This window comes from Vanacampus margaritifer, chromosome 9, assembly GCF_051991255.1.
Source record: "Vanacampus margaritifer isolate UIUO_Vmar chromosome 9, RoL_Vmar_1.0, whole genome shotgun sequence".
NCBI lineage: Eukaryota > Metazoa > Chordata > Actinopteri > Syngnathiformes > Syngnathidae > Vanacampus > Vanacampus margaritifer.
Genome location: NC_135440.1, coordinates 14,682,370 through 14,702,029, shown reverse-complemented (window position 1 = coordinate 14,702,029; position 19,660 = coordinate 14,682,370). Strand labels below are relative to the sequence as shown.

Below are 19,660 nucleotides of genomic sequence, written 5' to 3'. Positions count from 1 at the left end.
GTATATCACCTTTTTTCCTATTACTTGTACAGTAAATGCTATATACCAGTAATACAGTACAATAAAACAATAAAATGTTTATAATAGCAACAGTCTGACTATGGAACATATTATTTCTATTTCCATTATTTCCTAACAAAGCTGAGCAAATCAGAGGTTGAAGAGGGTCGCGTGGAGACTGTAGAGGACCAACTTAAATGGGTTCCAGTGTACTTTTCCTGAATCAACAACTTTGTGCATGATAGATTTGATAGAAAATAATAATACAATCATTTTGAGTCTCAAGAGGAGGAAGCCTGGCACATCATGGAAGCTTTTAAAATCTCTCAACCCGGATGATAAAAGATTGACACACAATAGTCTTTGGGCCATGTCCAACTGCTAAAAGATTCCATAAAAATCATCTCACAATAATACATCCTGTAATCCTGCTTCCAGACAGTCAAACAAAACAGCACAAAAAAGATAACCTCCACAGCTGAGCTATAGATAACAAAAATGCGGTGAACAGAGATAAAGTGGTCTCGTCTGACCTCTGACAATAATAGTGAAGCTGCTGATAATGATTTGTAGATTTTATAGCCCAGAATAATATGCACAGGAAGTGTGCTGCGGAGTTCTAAACTGTCATTCTACCCTGAAGATGGCACATGTAGCAAGAAAAAAAATAGCAAATTAATTTGAAAGGATTAAAATTAGCATTACTTGTAGTATACATACCAATAGAGGGAGAGAAGTGAACTGGATGAAGTGCATCTTTGTTATGCCCCTGTTGCGTGTTGTGCCATTAAGAATAACACACTCCCCAAAGCTGCAGCCCACTTCCTTACAGGAATCCGATGCTTCGTGAGCCAAACCCGGGCCAAATTTTGCTGTCATCTACCAGGGTGGGGTGGGGTGGGGTGGGGTGGGGAGGGGAGGAGGGGATTTACACAACCGCCGAGCTGGGTAATGCCACTATTCGTCATTATGTTGATACCTTGGAAACTACCGCGACAGTTTACTGCCTTTTAGGCGAGACAGTCGCCTTGACTTCCGGTGGTAGTTCCACGCAGTGAAACATGATGAGTGATATTTTTAGGGGCCAAAAAAAGAAGAAGAAAAAAAAAAGGAGAAAAAAAGAAGAAAAAAAAGAAGAAAAAAAAGAAAGAAAAAAAACCTAAGATGGGGAACAACATGGCCTTAAATCGTTCTGCTGCGCACTGTATTCACTGTAATACAAGATTACCCTTACCTTTTACAGAATTATTTTTCCTTTTTTTTTTAATTTTATTTTATTATTTTTATTTTATTTATTTATTTATTTATTTATTTATTTTAAGGAACAGAGCATATAAAAACAACAACCAGAGTCTGAAAAACTAGAGGCAACGAAATATGTCACCGTTAACGTGACAGGAAAGACGGGGCCTTTAATTATCATAATGACGTGCAGCTTGTGGCTTCTCGCGATACCTGATAAGACAGGTGCGCTAATTGACGGCCATAGCTCGGAGCGCCCGTGACCAACGATGCTAGCGTAAAATTCTTCATCTGCCTTGAAAGTAAATTTGAATAGTAAATTTTGTTGTTCGAGCCCAGGAACAATGCAGCTTTTACTGCTGCTTCATGTTTGCCTGGTGTGCTTAGGTAAGTGTTGGGCAAGTTATTTGAAACATGTACTTATCTTTGCTAGGCATTCTACCTCACATTATGAAGTTTACACACCAGAGAAATGTCTCAAAATGACAGAAGTAGCAAAAATACTTTTAATTTTGTAATTGCGCTATTGTAGGCTATGAATGAAGACTTTACTTTTAATTACTATTAATATTGCAATATTATTGTCTTGAACAGGATTAATGGAATTACTATGTGTACTGAACACATTGTTGCAGGTGTGGTGTTGAGTTTAATTTTAATGTCACTAGACTACAATGATTTGGCTTTGTAGAGGAAAATGCCATAAGCACATAGAGTAATATAATCTTAAATTATTTTTTATCTTCACCTGCTTTCTCAATTTTCCTACCTGTTCCTGTCTTAATTCTGTATGAACTGGGGCTGTGTGAAACCAGAATTTCTGAATTCAACTCTATTCAATGGGTGAATGTGCAATTGATTGACACCACCCTACAGGATGTTGATTTGAATTGCAGAAAGTGGAATTGCACTTGATGCAATTAAGAGAAACTCATTCTCATCACACATCAGTTAGAATGAGACTGTATTTCACTAGTGTACTCCAAACGAAATGTCTAAAATGCTTAGTCAGCCATTTTTAAAGAATGGTGTGCTGGGAAATGAAGTGCTTTTTCACATATCAATGTTAAAGTTTGTTTAATCTGGGAAGGCTTAGTTTTTTTATGTTAAACAATTACTATTTACTATAATTGTATACATAAAGTCCTTAGAATATTTGTATTAGGGCTGTCAGGTCATTACTTTTTTAAAAATCGTTATTAATCTCATGACTTCAACAGTTGACTCTCTAAATGTACAATGAAAAAAAAATGAGGTCATTTTTCTGACACGAGATGGCATAATTGCATTTGTAAGATGTTGGCGACAGCTCTGTGTTCTTCTAAATCTTTCTTAATCATTAACATGGCGGCCATGGCTCAGGGTGTTGAGAAGGTCGTTCAGTAACCAGAAGGTCGGTTGTTCGATCTCCGCTCTCCCCAAGTTGTGTCCTTGGGCAAGGCATTTCAAACCCATTGCCTCCAGTGCTAATCACATGTATATACTGTATGTGTGTATATATACATGTCACACAAGGTGCGAATGTTTGGTGGTGGTCGGAGGGGCTGTAGGCAACTGGGGCTACTTGAGTAGCTTACTGCCACCACAGTGTGAATGTGTGGGTGCAATAGTAATAATATATGCATTATTACATTTATTACTGCCAAATTTTGATGTGCGTTGTGACTGGAATCCCCCCAGTTTCAATTCCAAGTAAGGGGCTGTCATTAATTGCGCATTGCAAAAAATGAACTTCAAATTAACTCAAAATTAGGGCACTAATTTTGACACCCTTAATTTGTATGAATTTCATGTTTTAAACAAGCATAAATGGTCATGCGCCACTGTTAAATGCACTTTAATTTTTACATTTTAATCATGAATTTAATGGAAATTCACTTCTACTTCCTCTAAATTGAATTTCAGTTGCAATTCTCCTACCTGTTTGCTATCGCAATTTAATTGGACTTTAGGGGCCATTGTCAACTCACAAATGGCAAAAAAATAAGTTGCTATGTTGGCTGTTGGCCAACTGAGTTGCAATGACTATTTTTTACTGGCCATTGTTGTTGACTTTGGGGAAATGCCCGAATCTGTGAGGACTAAATTATGAATTTAAGGTTTGGCCATGGGGATTCATAAAATGTAAACATTTGTGCACCCTCCTCTGCCACTCTCCAGATATGATTTTACCATCTTGCTCTGCTGCGTTATTAAATTGTGGGCATCTTTTTCTATGCAGTCTAGTGCAGATAGTCATGAAAAATATGCATGTAAGGTTCAGAAACTGCATGGGCAAATGTATACTACGTTGTGATTACAAAAGTGGATGCAGTCCTGAAAAGCTGAAAACGCTGATGTTTAGACTGCTTTTTCTGAGAAATGTAGGTAACTTAAACTTGACTAATGACGCCACACTGCCTGTAACTGCATTGCTGCCAAAAACCGGTTGTTTGGCTGGAATTAAACCGGACTTGTGTCATTAAAACATTGCTTTCACTGTCAGTTAAGCAGCTTGACTGATTTATAACGGTGATTCTCAACTGGTGTCTACAGTTGGTAATAAAACAATTTCAGGAGCTTTGACTCTACAGAACAGACATGATGTAGTTTTGAGGTTATGAAAAGTGGCATAATGAACAAACTAGTTTTTGCAGTGGTCTAAATATGTTTTCGAAGGCTCTTTTGTAGCCTAAAATTGTCTAAACTCTGAGCCAGTCGTGACCTGGCAACAACTGGAAAATGCAGGTTCCACAGTTTGAAAGCCTTTTATTTAAAATGTAAAATTAGCTCATTGCCTTACTGAATCATGCAACAACTGACGATCCCTACTCTGACTACATGCTGCATTTTCTTTTTTCTTTTCTTTTTTTTTTCCTTTTTTTTTCCCAGGAGATACATGCTGCATTTTCAACTTTAGGTTAGTTTTTCCCCCCCTCATTTAAAGCAGCGCTCAAGTCTGGACAATTCCTTGCCCGCCCACACAAATTATTTGTCCACTTTGAGTGATGTTTGGGCTGTGCCTGTGTTTCAGCCCTTGGAGCAACCAAAATGAATGTTGTCGTTTTTGTATGAGGCCACTTGATATTTGACAAACCTTAGTTCATCACTGAGCTTTTTCCACCAGCTGTTTAAAAGTGCACTATTAATAAATTTTGGAAAGTTTTTAATATATATACACATGTATTGTAAACTGGTTAGCATTGTTCGCAATGTTTCATGCAAGTCAGCCCTTGTCCCAACAGAGCATGCACATATAAATTTTAAACTTACATTCAAGTTTGCTTGTAGCACAGATTCTCTCTTATGCACTGCCGGTATGTTGTTACACTCCCACAGAGGTCCTTGTTATCATGGAAACAACTGGAGCCGGTCTGCGCGTTTAATACAGGTGTACCCAGTCAGGAACTAGGAACACACACTTCATTGGCTGCTCAGCTGGTTGAAATGTGACACCACACCTCTTATCTCTGATTGCATACTGGGAAACTTGTATAACTATGCACACAAGATGTTATCAGCCTTCTGCAAGTGTGTGGTTTACAGTTGTAAATTCAACTGTTGTCACAATTACCTGACCTACTTGTGTTTGCTTTTATGCAGAAACGCCTTCCTTTGAGTTATTTTTTCTATTGTGTACAGTACAATGAATTTGTTTTCTTCTTTCAGGTCTCTCTGGGGCGACTATTGGCTGGAATTTTCTGATGATGTTTCCTCCTCATAATGACCCCACAGCAAATTCTAGCCACCAAGTAACCATAACGGCGACTGGCGTTAGGACTTCAGTCACTGTGAAAGTTCTAGAAAGTGACTTCACACGCCACATTTCTCTTAATTCCGCTCAGTCACAGACTATTCACCTGCCTTCATCTGTGGGAATAGCCAGCGCTCGTTCCTCCTCCCTCCTCAGTATAGCATCTGTACAGCCTGTTACAGTCCTTGTGACATTCTGCATCGAGACTGGATGTGAGCATAACCTTCTCCATGATGTTTCTTCCTGGGGGACCCATTACTATCCAGTCACCCCAAACTCCCTAAATCAGACATCTGTCAGCGAGATGGTGGTCACCAACTACAATCGAGAGACCTCGGTGGAGATCTTCCTCTCAGGGGACGTTGTCTTTAATGGAACTTTATACTCTGAGGGAAGTTTCCTAAAGTTGCATTTAAGGTCATTTGAGAGCATCTACCTCCAAAGTAATTTCAGCCTGTCTGGCTCAGAGCTTTATGCCCAAGAATCTGTAGGGGTCATAGTTGGTTTTACTTGCGTGAACCACTTATTAGGAGACTGCCTATATGGATTTTCTGAACTTAAACCAGTCTCTCGCTGGAGTTATGAATATTTTGTCCCTCCTCTAAAAAATTCTGGCATGAGTCCAAGTCTCCTGTTGGCTATGACAAACGTCAACTCTAACCTGCATGTCACCACTAGTAATGGGCAGAAAAGCTTGTCATTAATTGGTGGAGTTATGAAGACCATCCCAGTTTTTGCCTTGGATGAAGTTCATGTCATTAGCGATGCTTTGCTTCAGCTTGTTTATTACAGGCATGACATTGAGCAGCAGGCTTCAACTCTTACAGCGCTGCTGTCTGTGGAAGATTTATGTCAGGGTGGGCCGACGTTTAATGCAGAAAATGTTACTTCGCATCTCTCTCTAAATGGCACTTTTTACTCAAACAATCTGACCAATTCTGAGTCCCTGCATGAGCCAAAAAATGAGGCCCGCTCTACCTTTGCAGATGTGGGCCACTATCTGAGCACCTTGAACAAAGAGTTGCATCCATCAATGTGTGTAAAAAGTGAGTATTGTTGTTGTTTTTTCATTGATCAATAGTGCAAATGTGCTTAACCCTTTTTCTCCCCTCTCTTGTGACAGATGTATCCTCCTGTGACGACCTGCACTGTGGTCACAAAGATCAGTGTTCCTTCAGAAATGGCCGTCAATCATGTTTCTCCAAAACAAAAATCTGCTCTGCATGGGGTGATTCTTATTATCGCACCTTTGACGGAGAGCATTTTGTCCTCCTCGGAAATTGTAATTATACCCTAGTGCAGACCACTTGTCCAGGCATAAATGCGTCCATTCCACTTCAGGTTAATATAGCCAGAGCATATTTGAATGGCGCCACAGTTTCCAGCATTCACAGTTTGGAGATAAAAATCTTCGGCTTTAATATATCCATGGTTAAAGGAGAGAGAAATCAAATCAGGGTAAGAACACTAGCCAATTTTAGAAGGAAAAATAAAAAGACTTTCTTGCATTTGTGTAGTCACTGTCTTGTGCCATTTGACATTTATAGGTTAATGGACATAGCAAGAACCTGCCTGTCATCTTGGGTAATGGGGTCCTAAGAATGTATCGAAGTGGTCCCAGCGTTGTTCTGGATACTTCGTTTGGCCTGATTCTGCATTATGACTGTGTTCATAATATCCAGGTCGAAGCGGGCCCAGAGTTGCATGGACTTCTGTGTGGTCTTTGTGGGAATGCCAATGACAGCACCTCAAATGACACAACTGCTTCTAATGTGTCCAAAACTATGGATTTCACCCTCCCCTGGATGTTGGGCAGCAACACTGCTGCATGTATAGAAGATTGTGGAGATGGACAGTGTCAAGTGTGTAGTCCCTCACAATCTGATCCTGGCATAAACAGAACATCCTATGGGAATAAGTGCACTTTACTGAAGAGGAAAGATGGACCTTTTAGTGACTGCCACTTGCATATTGATCCGGAACCTTTTGTTCGTAGTTGTGAGAACAACCTGTGTCTCAATGGAGCTGCCAGTTCAGTGTGCAAGGTGTTGACGGCTTATGCCAGCATCTGCCAGAGACTTGGAGGAAGGATCCAAAACTGGAGGGAAATCACAAAGTGCCGTAAGTAACAAACTGCTTCATGTTTATCTTGTTTTTTGAGACTGGCTAAGAGCTCAACATATTTATTTTACAGATCTTACTTGTCCTATAAATAGCCATTATGAGCTGTGTGGCTCTACTTGCCAGGCAACATGTGGTAACCCAGATCTCCACCATAACTGCTCCCACCCTTGTTTGGAATTGTGCCAGTGCAACAGGGGATATCTCCTAAGTAACGGCGAGTGTGTCTTGCCCACCATGTGCGGTTGTGTTCAAAATGGCTCCTATTATCCCCCCTCAAAGTCCTTTTGGCTGGACGAGCAGTGTCAAGAAAAATGCATCTGCCAGCCGCATTCCAAGACAGTTTTGTGCACACGGTCTCGCTGCCAGGCTGGAGAAGTCTGCAAGGTTTTAAATGGAGTCCTTGGATGCCACACTAATGAATCCAGCCTTTGTGTGGCCAAAGGGGATCCTCACGTTACCACATTTGATGGCCGAAAGCTTGAAGTACATGGAAACTGTAGTTATCTGCTGACATCGCACTGTCCCACATGGGGAGACCTTCAAGACTTCAGTGTCGAGGTTCAGAACCATGTTGAGAAGGGAGCTAATGTTTCTTTCCGACATGTTAAAGTGTCTGTTGCTGGTTATTCCACTGAGATGTCATATGAATGGCGTAGCAAGGTTATGGTAAGTTAATTTGTTGTGCACTGCATCTTGACTGTTTTTATTTTTAATTATTGAACCTGTTGCAGGTAAATGGTCAGCTGTTGAACCTTCCTTCTGTTTTGAGCCAAGGCAAAATAATGCTCTACCTGAAAGGACAGTCCAAGTGTATTGAAACAGACTTTGGTGTCGTTGTGACATACAGCCCAGACATCCTGACGGTCACAATGCCCAAGGTCTTCGCTGGTAATCTCTGTGGATTGTGCGGGAACTTCAATGATGAGCCACGGGATGACCTGGCAGCAGATGACTTTGATATTACGCAAGCCATCAGACAGTGGAGAACCAGCAGCGAACATGAATGTTGGGATGTGCCCGTGAACACTTCAGGCTGCAGTCCGCAAGAACAGGATCTTTATCAAGGAAAGGATTTCTGTGGAAGGTTGATTGATCCTGAGGGGCCATTCCAAAGCTGCCACAATGCGGTGCATCCACAAGATTTCTATGATGACTGTGTTCATGACCTCTGCAATGGTAACCAAACAACCTTGTGCCAGATTCTATCCAGCTATGTTGCAGTATGTCAAGAAATGGGCGCTCGAGTGGAAGAATGGCGAGTTTCCAGCTTCTGTTGTAAGTAATCAGTAAAATTTTACTTTTAGCACTCTAATTCAGAGTTTTAAATAATTGACTCTCCTTTGCTTCTTCAGCTCTCACATGCCCATCTAGGAGTGAATACCGCCTCTGTTCCACTCACATGTTTACCTGTGCCCCAAACCCAAGTCCTCTTTCAGAAAGATGCAAGGAAGGCTGTTTTTGCAAACCTGGGTTTTTCCACAGTGTTGGGGAATGTGTACCAAGTTCTGAATGTGGCAGCAGTTACAATGGTACTTACTACGAAGTCCATGACAACTTTTACCCTGATGAGAACTGCCTTCGGTCCTGTACGTGTGTAGGCCACAATTTAGTGCAATGTAGAAAGCACTCATGTCCAGCTGGAACAAAGTGTGCCATCAAACATGGCCACCGTGCATGCTATGCCTCACATTTGAAATGCACCATCATGGGTGGCAGACACTTTCAGACCTTTAACGGACAGCAATTTGATTTGGACATGGGGAATTTGCATTACCTCTTATTCCAGCTGTGTGATGAACCTGGGCTTTCTGTTGCTATCCACAAAGGCCAACTGCACCTCAGAATCCATGACATGAACGTAACACTGTCCATGGAGCATTTTGGAAAAGTTGAGGTAACTAGCTTCAAAATTTAGTAATTTTAAATTTACAAAGTTGATTCCATGCCGAATTGCAAAAAATAACCAAGCTGATTTTGATTGAAACTGTGTAGCCTACTTTTTGCCCCAAAAAAAAAAAACAGGCATGGGCACTTTCCTTTGAACCCTTATCACAGGAACTATCGGGTCAATCTTAACAAAATTAGTATTGTTGGAAAGGGAATTCCAAATCTGCAATTTACATTGGTGCATATTTTAGTAACATTTTTTTGTTCACTTTGAAATTGACCTTGTGAATCACATGACCTTAACAAAAATGTCATGAAATGTAATCTTTAATTTTTAAGTTTGTGTTGCACCATCTCAGTCAACAAATGGTTTAATTGAAATCAAAATCCTTTTTGCTAAACCACTGGGATTTGGCATGGAATGACCCAAAACATTTACTTGTCTGTAATAATCAATGTGCTGTTGCTTTCAGATTGACGGTGTTGTGAAGGCCCAACCTGTTGATCTGAACGGTGTATCAGTGCTGCTTTCTGGCTCGCTGACTCGTGTTATTGCTGCAGACACTGGCACTGTGGTCACATTCGGAGGACCTAATTTAATACAATTGACTATTCCGGACACACACAAAATACTTTGTGGCTTGTGTCAAAGTGCTGCCACAGATGACCAAGGAAGTCTGATGTCGGATGATCCCATGCCTAAATCTCCCTGGTGCTTTTCTCCCACTGGAACAAAGTGCTCCGCTGACTGTCATGACTGTTCTTTATGCAACTCCGCTAAGGAATTTGAATCAGATGACCTCTGTGGCATGTTACTTGCTCCTGAAGGCTCATTTGGGATTTGCCATTCGACAGTGGACCCAATGCCATTTTTCCAGAACTGTGTGAAGGACTTGTGCAGGTCAAATACCACTGACTTGTTTTGTGATAGTTTGAGGCAGTACACATTTGCCTGCCAGGATGCAGGGGCTGAGGTCAAACCATGGAGAGGGCTTAAGTGTGGTAAGCTTTTTCACGGTTTCATTCGCTCTTGTAAAACCACCCAGATCTGTAAATTCTAAATTTGCCCCAATGATGATTGCCTTTAAGATGACCTCACCATACAGTCTGTTTCCTTCCCACAGCCCTTTCGTGCCCGGCGCATTCGCACTACAATGTATGTGTTGGTGCATGTTCAGAGTCCTGCACTACATTATCTGATGTCCCCTGTCCATGGCCCTGCTTTGAGGGCTGTCAGTGTGACTCTGGGTATGTGCAGAGTGGTAATGGCTGTGTCAGACGTGAGCAATGTGGATGTTTCTACCTCGGGCAGTACTATGAGGCAAGCGATTACATTTTATACCTCGGCAGAATGTTTTTAAAATTCCATTGTATCTAAATGTCAAACATGATCTCTGATTTAGTTTGCCTGATTTTTATTTTTTATTTTTTTTTTTTCTACAGGAAAATATTCAAACATGTTGGTACAAATAACCAAAGATATATTTGCTATTGTCACATGATCAATAATTGGCTTGGTCTTACTTGTATAATGTGCTAATTAAGTCAATTTTTTTTGTTATAATTGGACTTGGAAGAATTTATTGCAACATGTACTTATTTTTCTCCACCATTCTGTCTCGTTGTATAGGTCGGGGAAATTCTGTGGAACGTCAACTGTTCTAAGCGGTGTAACTGTTGCGCCACTGCCACCCTGTGTTGTAAAACAGACTCTTGCCCCACGAGTCAGTACTGCACATTTAATGAAACCTGGCACTGCGCAAACAACAAAAGTAAGCACACCATCGTATTCTTGACATTTCACCACAACTGTTCAGTCGGGCCCTCCATGTGGGGCCTTTTTTGCACTGTAAAATCTTGTTTGTTTGAATGTCTACTCTATAATTATTATACTGTATGAACACTACATTTAATTCATCAGGATGTTATCTTGTTTAAGTGGTCCACTGTATACAAAACAGACCAGTCTGCCTTGCAGCAAAAGCTGAAGTGTTAATTAATGGAAAGGCATCTGAAATGTGTGCACATTCCACTCCCCTTTCAGCTTTCTTCTGCCCAGCAAATAGCCATTATGAATCCTGTGGGACACCTTGCCCTGCTACCTGCGAGTCCCAATTGAAATCATCCTGCGCTGCCGGATGTGTGGAAGGATGCCAGTGTGACCCAGGGTTTCTTCTTCATGGTGACACCTGTGTCGCACCATCTCACTGTGGCTGTACATACAATGGAGAACGTTACCACAGCAACGAGACATTTTGGGCTGATGAGTCCTGTACTCGACAGTGTAGATGTGACCCCGACACTCACCAGATCCATTGCTATGATGCTTATTGTGGTGATTTTGAATATTGTGGTCTTCAAAATGGAGTCAGAAGCTGCGTGCAGCATAATTACATGATGTGCCGCTACAGTGGTCAGCGTGTGCTCACTTTTGACAAGCGTGAGTATAATTTCCTTGGCACCTGCCAGTATCAGTTACTCGGCATCTGTGAACAAGGCCTTGACGTCATCAAGGTTGACGTGCAGACAGATGCATATAATCAGTCAGCACAGAAGGTCTTGGTCAGCATAAATGAACAACAAATGCAACTGGACAGCAAAAATCAAGAAAGCATCAAGGTAAGTCTTGAATATGCCTTTCCTGCCACTTGAATTCAAAGTGGAAGTCAACTTTAACCATTTGACAATGTTATGTGACCTCACTAGTCTAAACATGACATTGTGATTAATAATAAATTTGTGGAATATGAGTTGTGAAGCAAAATCCTGTCGTGTTTATCCATCTCAGGGGTGGCCATTTTGCCACTTGCTGTCGACTGAACATGAAATCAAGGGCTCAGGCAACGACCAATCACAGACCACCTGTTTTCTGAAGCTGCAATTACCTAAAACCTGAGCAACTTTAATGTCATTCAGTCAACAGCAAGTGGCAAAATGGCCGCCCCCTGAGATGGATAAAACTGGCTGGATTTTGTTGCATAACTCGTATTCCACTAACTCAATATTGGCTCAATACCATATTTAGACCCGTGGGGCTGCGTAGAACGTAAAAAAAAACTGTGGGGTTAACTTCCCCTTAAGTAAATCAGTATTTGTGTTGTACAGTACTGTAATGTCTACTTTGAAATGTTGTTCTTGGCATCCCCGCAGGTTGATGGTATCAAGAGGAACATGCCATTTTATCCCAACAGAAATACATTGGTGATTTCATTAGGGCTGCACATCTACGTCTATTCTGAATTTTTCTTTTTAAGTATTGGCAAAGAAGGAAACCTAGTTATTGGTCTCTCTAGTAAATACGCAAATGCTACTTGTGGCCTTTGTGGTGACTTCAATTCTGACCCTGCTGATGACCTAACGGCGAATGGCACACGGGAGCATCTCACTCCAGAACAATTTGGCAAAGCTTGGAGAAGTGGACAGAACCACTGGTGTGTGGAAGGCTGTCTAGGTGGAAGCTGTCCAAATTGTTCATCTGAGGCTTTGGAGCGCTTCTCTGACCCAGCGGCTTGTGGGAAGATTCTGGAAGTTAATGGACCATTCAGACACTGTCATAGCGAAGTGGACCCCTCCAGCTTTTACAAGAGCTGCATCAGTGACCTGTGTCTTTATGGAGATGTGCAGCCTGCAGTGTGCCGTTCCCTGGCAGAGTATGCTGATGTCTGCCTTCGTCACAAGGCTTTAGTTGATGCCTGGAGGAGCCCTGAATTTTGCTGTGAGTATTAAACTGCTCAACACTTGTGAATTTGGTGTTAATAGTCAAATTATCCCTGCATGGCGAATGTCAAATTGAGCATTATCAATCATTTAATAGATTATTTTCCAAATGAATCAAATGCTAATGTTTAAACTGCAGTGCAAGTTGATTAAGGCCACAACCTCCCACCCAACCACTAGATGGTACTAATGCTTCATTAGTCACTTACACCATGACCTTCTCTTGGCTTTTGTCTCCACTTTATCTCTGCAGATGAAGCATGCCCCTCGAGTACCAGTTACAACATGAGTACCTCCCCAATTGTCGTTTGCCTTGGCGTTCTTAATTTGACAATTGAGCTCGGTCCAAACAGTGGAGAGAACTGTCTTTGTGAAGCAGGTTTAGTCCACAGTGGACGGCACTGTGTCCATCCAGCAGACTGTGGCTGTTTCGACGTAAATTTCGGATACATCTTACTGGGACAGGAGAAGTCTTCATGCGAGCAAAGTTGTCTATGCCATCCTGGTGGAAACTTGACTTGTGTTATTGTGTCATGTAGTCAGGATGAAGAATGTGCCCTCATCGGGGGCATTCAACGCTGCCAGCCCAAAGCTAAACTGGCCAACTGCTACATTAACGGATCCCAGTTAAATACATTTGATGGACAGTTATTTGAATTTCATAGTTCATGCAACCACACTCTGGTTCAAACATGCAAAGACCTTAGTGTGGAGCCACTTTTGATCGCTGTGAATGGTAACGGTGAAGGCAAACAGATCTATTTAAAAGTCAATCATATGACTTTTAAGATGTCAACTGCTCATCCTGAAAAAATCCAAGTGAGTATTTGTCATAACATGTAATTACAGTATTTGATGGGTTTTATGCAATTTTCAGCAACTAAATGATTTTTGTTTTCAGGTTGATCAGGTTTACAAGAACCTCCCGTTCTCAGGGAACAATGTAACCGTGCGTCAGAAAAATGATTGGTGGACTATCAAGGCTGCACGTTTAGTCGAGATTACTTCTGACCTCCACAACTACGTAGAGGTCAGGCTACCAAATGCTTATCACCAGACATTATGTGGCCTTTGTGGGAACTACAATGATGATCCCTCAGATGACATGCAGCTACCCAATGGCACTGCAGTCTCTGATCCAGATATCTTTGGGCGATCATGGGCGTTGTCAAGCTCAGATTCGTCCTGCAACAAAACATGTGACAGCACCTGCCAACGTTGTCGCTCCTCTATGCCAGAGTACACTTCTGATCTGTACTGCGGCCTTCTCACCCGGCCAAAGGGGCCATTTTCCTCTTGTCACAACTCAACATGCCCTGAGAAATATTACAGCCTGTGCCTGAATAAGCTCTGTGTTGCAGATGGCCAAAAGCAAGCTCTATGCGACGTATTACAGGTGTATGAGGCGGCATGCAATGTGGCTGGTGTGAATGTTGACCCCTGGAGGAACATCACAGGCTGTGGTAAGCCCAAAAGATGGTGACCGTTTCTTTCAAATTAAAGATAACCACCAAAATGTCTAATACTTATTCCATATCTTATCTAGCTCTGAAATGCCCTCAGTTCAGCAATTTCAGCCAATGTGCCAACATTTGCTCCTCCCTCTGTCCTGAGATCCGCTTAGCCACACAGTGTCCCAGACACTGTGAGGAAGGATGCCAGTGTGATGCTGACCACCTCTATGATGGTCATGCATGTGTGCCACCTGAGCAATGTGGCTGCGTGCATGAAGGGAGGATGATTAAGGTTGTGATTAACCTGCACATCTGTATATGCATTTCACTACTTGGCTTAGGAATCGTGTTGTAATCTAAATATCCAACACATTTTTTTTGGTGATTTTGTAGGCCACTGAAAGCAAACTTCTACAAAACTGTACTCTGAACTGCACCTGTGGACCTCCACTTGTCTGTGTGGAACACAAGTGTCCATCACTGCACAGATGTATCGTTTTGGATGAAATGGCTGGCTGCCACAAAGATGGTGAGGTTTTTCCCCATGACTGCAAAGTGTATTATCACAGCTGTTTTGCTTATCTTCAGTGTTTGACTGTTATTGTTTTGATCGAAGATCCCTGTGAGGGTAAATGTGACAAATCTGAGCGCTGCCACCTGAGTAACGGTGTAGCGGTTTGTGAGAGCAGACCAGGTCTGTGTTGGACCTGGGGAAGCCGGCACTACCACACCTTTGATGGCTTAAACTATGACGTCCAGGGTACCTGCACCTACCTGCTTTCAGGCAGCAAAGGGGCAGCAGGTGGAGTGACACCGTTCATGGTGTCTAAGAAGAGTGACTGCAAAGAAGTGTCCTCCATGCAGCTGGTGACTGTACAAGCGTATGGGTTTGTCGTAAAGTTTATTGACAAGGACAGCGTTCATGTAAGTTCATTATGTTAAATACTTTAAGTTGCTTCCTGATTGTCATGACTAAAATACACTTTAATTTCAGGTTAATGGTAAAGTGAATTATATTCCTGTTGCGCTGCTTCGTGGCAAGATTGAGGTTTCAAACAAAGAAGGCAAAACTCTACTGGAGACAGACTTTGGGCTGCATGTTCTGTTTGACTGGAATACCACAATTCTTATAACGCTGGACCCCAACTATAAAGAGATTGTCTATGGACTGTGTGGCAATTTCAATGGTGACCCTCAAGATGACTTTGCAATACACTTGGACGGATTCCCTCCCGTTAATACAAGTGTGGAGTTGGCTCGGGCTTATCGTGTTTTTGATGGTGACAAGAACTGTTGTACTGGATGTGAAAAGAACCAGTTGGATAACACGACATTGTTGGAAGATATGCCAAAGGGAATCAATGTCAGTCACAAAAGTTACTGTGGTGATCTCATTGATCCAACTGGTCCGTTTGCTCATTGTTACAGTCATGTTAACCCAGGCTCCTTTTACCAAAGTTGTATCGCTGACCTCATGCAAGGGAAGCCTGAGGCTTCTCTTGAACAGATCACATCATCCTATTCTGTAGTTTGCGAGCAACTAAATGATTACTTTCCTCCTGAACTGATAATCGGTAAGTATTCTTATCAAGGGTCATGTTTTGACTTGAATGATGCATAACATTTTATTTTTTCCCCCCCAGATGTTAAATGTCCACCAAACAGCCACTATAAGACCTGTGGCTCAGCCTGTCCCCCAAACTGTGAAGTTGAAGACAGATTGTGTCATCAGGCTTGTGTCCAAGGCTGCTTCTGTGACCCGGGCTTCATCAGTGGTCCAGAGGGTTGCGTGCCCCCTCAGCAGTGTGGTTGCACTGACTCCAAAGGCAAATACCACCCCGTTAATTCTATTTTCTGGATCCCAGATGACTGCGGACAACTTTGCATCTGTAAACCAGGAGAAACTAGATGCCGTCCATCCCAGTGTCCTGAGGGAATGTCCTGCAAACAACTTCCTAACAAGAGAAGAGTGTGTCAAACTGACAAACCTCTGAACTGTAGTATTGTCACTGGGCTGCACTTCACATCCTTTGATGGACATCATTTTGACTTTAGGGACAGCTGTGCATATATTTTAGTTCAAACAAACGCCAATATCAATGGATTACAACCGTTCAACATCACTATTTCTGATGCAAGTTGCCACAAAAGATTGTTTTATAGCCTAACTTTAACGTTATCAATCTACAATTTGAAAATAGTTGTTGACAAAGAAGATCCTGGCAAAGTGAGTTACATTTTTTTTTCTCCCCCCCTTCGTGCAGTATTAAACCATTTTACCAATCTTCTACCCTCAGGTCAATGGACTGCATAGGATTTTGCCATCCTCGCACCATCCAGGCCATTTCAACACCTATCAAACACCTTCATCTCTAGTTATTCATGTTGATATGGGATTGCAGGTGATTGTCTATAAAACTGGCACTGTGATGGTTGTCCTCCCAAGCAGTTATGAATCGGCTGTTCGCGGTCTCTGTGGGAATGCCAACTCTGACCCTTATGACGACCGAATTATGCCTGACGGAACGATGGCTCAAAACACACTCCAGTTTGCTCACAGCTGGAGGTTGGGAGGACCAATGGCCTGTAGGTCCCGCTGCACTTCCAAACCCAAGATCTGCCCCGCAGATTTGCAGAAACGTTTTGAAGGAACTGAGTTTTGCGGCGTACTCACGGATCAACGAGGTCCTTTTGCACAGTGTGCTTTAGTTTTGAGTCCAAAGATGTACTACCACAACTGTTTAGAAGACACATGCTTTTATGGAGGCCATTATTTGGCACTTTGTAATTCCATCGCAGCCTATGCAGCTGCCTGCCAAGCAGCTCAGTTGCCCATTGGGCACTGGAGAGCCGACACCTTCTGTGGTGAGTAAATTGAGTTTTTGTTAAAAAATTTTATTCATGCAAAATCACTAGTTAAGTGGTCAGTAGGTACATTATACAGATAGGATTATTGCCTAATTTTGTTTTTATGAGCACAACTTTGTTACTAAACATGTTCCCAATGTGTTAACTTGTCCTAACCTACTATGGTACATTTTCTCAACCCCACTTCTCCATAGGTATGATTTGCCCCAAGAATAGTCACTATGAACTGTGCAGGCCTCGATGTCCTGTTGCATGTGATGGCATTTCCTCTGCAACAAAGTGCAGTGGTGGTTGTGAGGAAGGTTGCCAGTGTGGCCCTGGATACGTCCTCAGTAATGATCGTTGTGTACTGGTGGCAGACTGCGGTTGCTTCTATGAGGGAGAATACCACCCTGCTGGTTATTTTTCAGACACACGAAGATGTCTCGTTTGTTACTGCCAAAGGGGGAAAGTGTCTTGCAAGCCAACACTCTGTATGGCCCCAGGTCGAGAGGAATTCTTGCTAAGTGATGACCCTTTTGAGATAACACCCCAGCAGTATGGAGCATGTGAAGTTTTTGCTGGGTTTGGCTACGTCACTTTTGACGGCTTGGTTATACCTCACTATGGCGCTTGCACCTATTTAGTCTCTGAATGCTCCCCTAGAGAAATGCTTGGCTACAGTCTGCTAATTAGCTTCAAGAAGGACATTGACTCTGTTTTTATTGTCAGTAAGATAGCGTTTATTCTTGCTGCAGTGGAGGTAACCATCAATCCAGAAACTCCGTGGAAGATACAGGTAAATTCTGCAGCTTGAGCTACTGATGTGAAATTGAGTTGTGAAACTTTAACAGGCGTTTCATTTCAGGTAAACGGCGAAGATTTCAAGGTGCCTTACAGTAATGATATACTTAAAGCTTATGAAGATGGTGGTAGGTTGACAATTACCTCAGAGGCTGGTGTGAAACTTGAGCTGTCCTCCACAAAGTATCTCAGGCTGAGCATACCACAGGATTACAATGGCACAGCGTCAGGCCTTTGTGGGAATTTCAATGGGGACAAATCGGACCACCTTAAACTAAGAAGTGGTTATCCTGCCAAAAACATTACAGATTTTTTCCATAGCTGGTCTATTGTTTCTCCTGGGCTGAATTGCAGTGTGTCTTGTGGAGAGGACTGCGGTCAGTGCAAGCTGTCTTCCAAGGTCCGAAAAATTTGTGACATTCTCTTGATGGCAAATGTTGAATTCAGTCACTGCTGGAGCAAGGGTGTTAAACCCGAGGTCTACAGAGATGTGTGCCTTAGAGCCATTTGTGGTGGGGCAGCCTATATTGAAGCTGTATGTTTAACATTGGAAGCCTACACAGCAGCCTGCCGAGCCAAAGGAGTAACTGTAGCTTCCTGGAGAGAAAACAGCCCTTGCTGTGAGTGAGCCTTTTTGATACAATTAAAATAAAAAGCATCTACAGTGTATGACCTGCTCTAAAATGTGTTCATTTGTAACACCAGCTTTCAAGTGTCCTGACCACAGCAGCCCAAGTGGGTGTGTTGATTCCAATTCCAACTCGTGCCCTGCCCTGCTGCATCCTGGGTCCTCTGCAACTGGGTGTTCGGGAGGGTGCCAGTGCCAGAATGGAAGAGTGTTTGACGGGGGTGAATGTGTACCTGTCAGCCAGTGTGGGTGTGTTCTTCATGGCAGATATATCAAGGTAACTATAAGCTCTATACCCACAATATTTCATAACTGTTATACTGTACTAACTATACTCTTACTTCCTGTTAAAGCTGGATGAGCAGCTGTACAGTGAGAATTGCACCGAGAGATGTTGGTGCCATCCTCTAGGTGGCGCCGTGTGTGAGAAGGCAACCTGCAACCCTGGCCAGGTGTGTTCTTTGAAGAACGGCTCCTGGAGCTGTGTTGGACCGGAAGTCTGTCAACTCAAAGGCAGCTTGCAGCTCTCCACTTTGAATGGACAGCAGCTGAGCTTGGAACCGCAAACGCCTTACAAGCTGATGGGCCTTTGTGACAAGACCGCTCAAAATTGGTTCAGCCTAGTTTCTTACCATGGACACTGTGAAGGGAGCGGCACCAGGCTTGTTACAGTGATCGAAGTCCTCCTTGCGGGATTCTCTATAGTAATCCAGGATGGTATTGTGAAGGTAATGTTGCATCACAAATATTTCTTGCGCGCCTTTAAAAAAAATATATATTGGTTTTAATCAGTCAACTGTGCACACCACAGGTGAATGGACACCTTGTGCTTCTGCCTTACATTTTGTCTTCAGGGTTGTCGCTGTCATCTGTCGTGGCCCAGGACAAGTCTGAGGTGTTCGTGTTTCTGAAAAAAGATGCTGGTCTGGAATCAGAGTTGGCAATGCAGATTGGCACCACTATGGTCACAGTTAAGGCAGCTTCTTGGTACACTGGAAAATTATGTGGCCTCTGTGGGAATCTGAATGAACCCCACTCGCATACACTGGTCAAGTCATGGGCTCTCTCCGATTTTCAGAGCTGGTAGGTAGAACTCTACAATTTGTAAGGCAATGTTTTCTTATTTTTAACAAATGTTTGTTTTCCCCTCCACAGCTTCACTTTCGGGGTTGGCAGTGTTAATCCCAGTTTGTGATCTTGAATAAAATTCTTCATTAAACGTCA

At 42.5% G+C, this 19,660-nt stretch overlaps 3 protein-coding genes across 5 annotated transcripts in view; 2 read left to right on the top strand and 1 right to left on the bottom strand.

Annotated features, from left to right (window-relative positions):
• LOC144057442 (uncharacterized) overlaps nucleotides 1-4,585 on the bottom strand; it is a 16,033-nt gene extending 11,448 nt beyond the window's left edge. The window contains exons 1-2 of one of the 2 annotated variants that reach the window (XM_077575010.1): nucleotides 980-1,213; nucleotides 721-879 (exon numbers count right to left, since the gene is read on the bottom strand). In XM_077575010.1, the coding sequence (XP_077431136.1) occupies nucleotides 721-879 (159 nt within the window). In that variant the 5' untranslated portion in view covers nucleotides 980-1,213. Of the gene's footprint in view, nucleotides 1-720; nucleotides 880-979; nucleotides 1,214-4,494 lie in introns of those variants that run through there. The other variant, XM_077575011.1, reaches the window with a different exon arrangement.
• LOC144057738 (IgGFc-binding protein-like) lies at nucleotides 1,470-11,052 on the top strand. Its single transcript, XM_077575608.1, has 11 exons — nucleotides 1,470-1,629; nucleotides 4,891-6,021; nucleotides 6,099-6,433; nucleotides 6,523-7,096; nucleotides 7,170-7,765; nucleotides 7,831-8,374; nucleotides 8,452-8,993; nucleotides 9,460-9,988; nucleotides 10,111-10,307; nucleotides 10,617-10,714; nucleotides 11,031-11,052. The coding sequence occupies exons 1-11, from the start codon at nucleotides 1,587-1,589 to the stop codon at nucleotides 11,050-11,052; spliced, it is 4,611 nt and encodes a 1,536-aa protein (XP_077431734.1). The 5' UTR covers nucleotides 1,470-1,586.
• On the top strand, nucleotides 10,621-19,660 carry LOC144057440 (IgGFc-binding protein-like). Of its 2 annotated transcripts, XM_077575005.1 has the most exons (17): nucleotides 10,621-10,758; nucleotides 11,031-11,605; nucleotides 12,137-12,701; nucleotides 12,957-13,522; nucleotides 13,605-14,166; nucleotides 14,250-14,449; nucleotides 14,551-14,686; nucleotides 14,774-15,081; nucleotides 15,152-15,731; nucleotides 15,801-16,384; nucleotides 16,455-17,022; nucleotides 17,220-17,803; nucleotides 17,873-18,428; nucleotides 18,514-18,713; nucleotides 18,790-19,164; nucleotides 19,248-19,519; nucleotides 19,592-19,660. In XM_077575005.1, exons 2-17 carry the CDS (start codon nucleotides 11,381-11,383, stop codon nucleotides 19,629-19,631), a joined length of 6,321 nt encoding a protein of 2,106 aa, XP_077431131.1. In that variant the 5' UTR covers nucleotides 10,621-10,758; nucleotides 11,031-11,380; the 3' UTR covers nucleotides 19,632-19,660. The 2 variants fall into 2 exon arrangements, with proteins under 2 accessions (XP_077431131.1, XP_077431132.1); XM_077575006.1 differs by lacking the exon at nucleotides 19,592-19,660 and having other exon boundaries at nucleotides 19,291-19,488.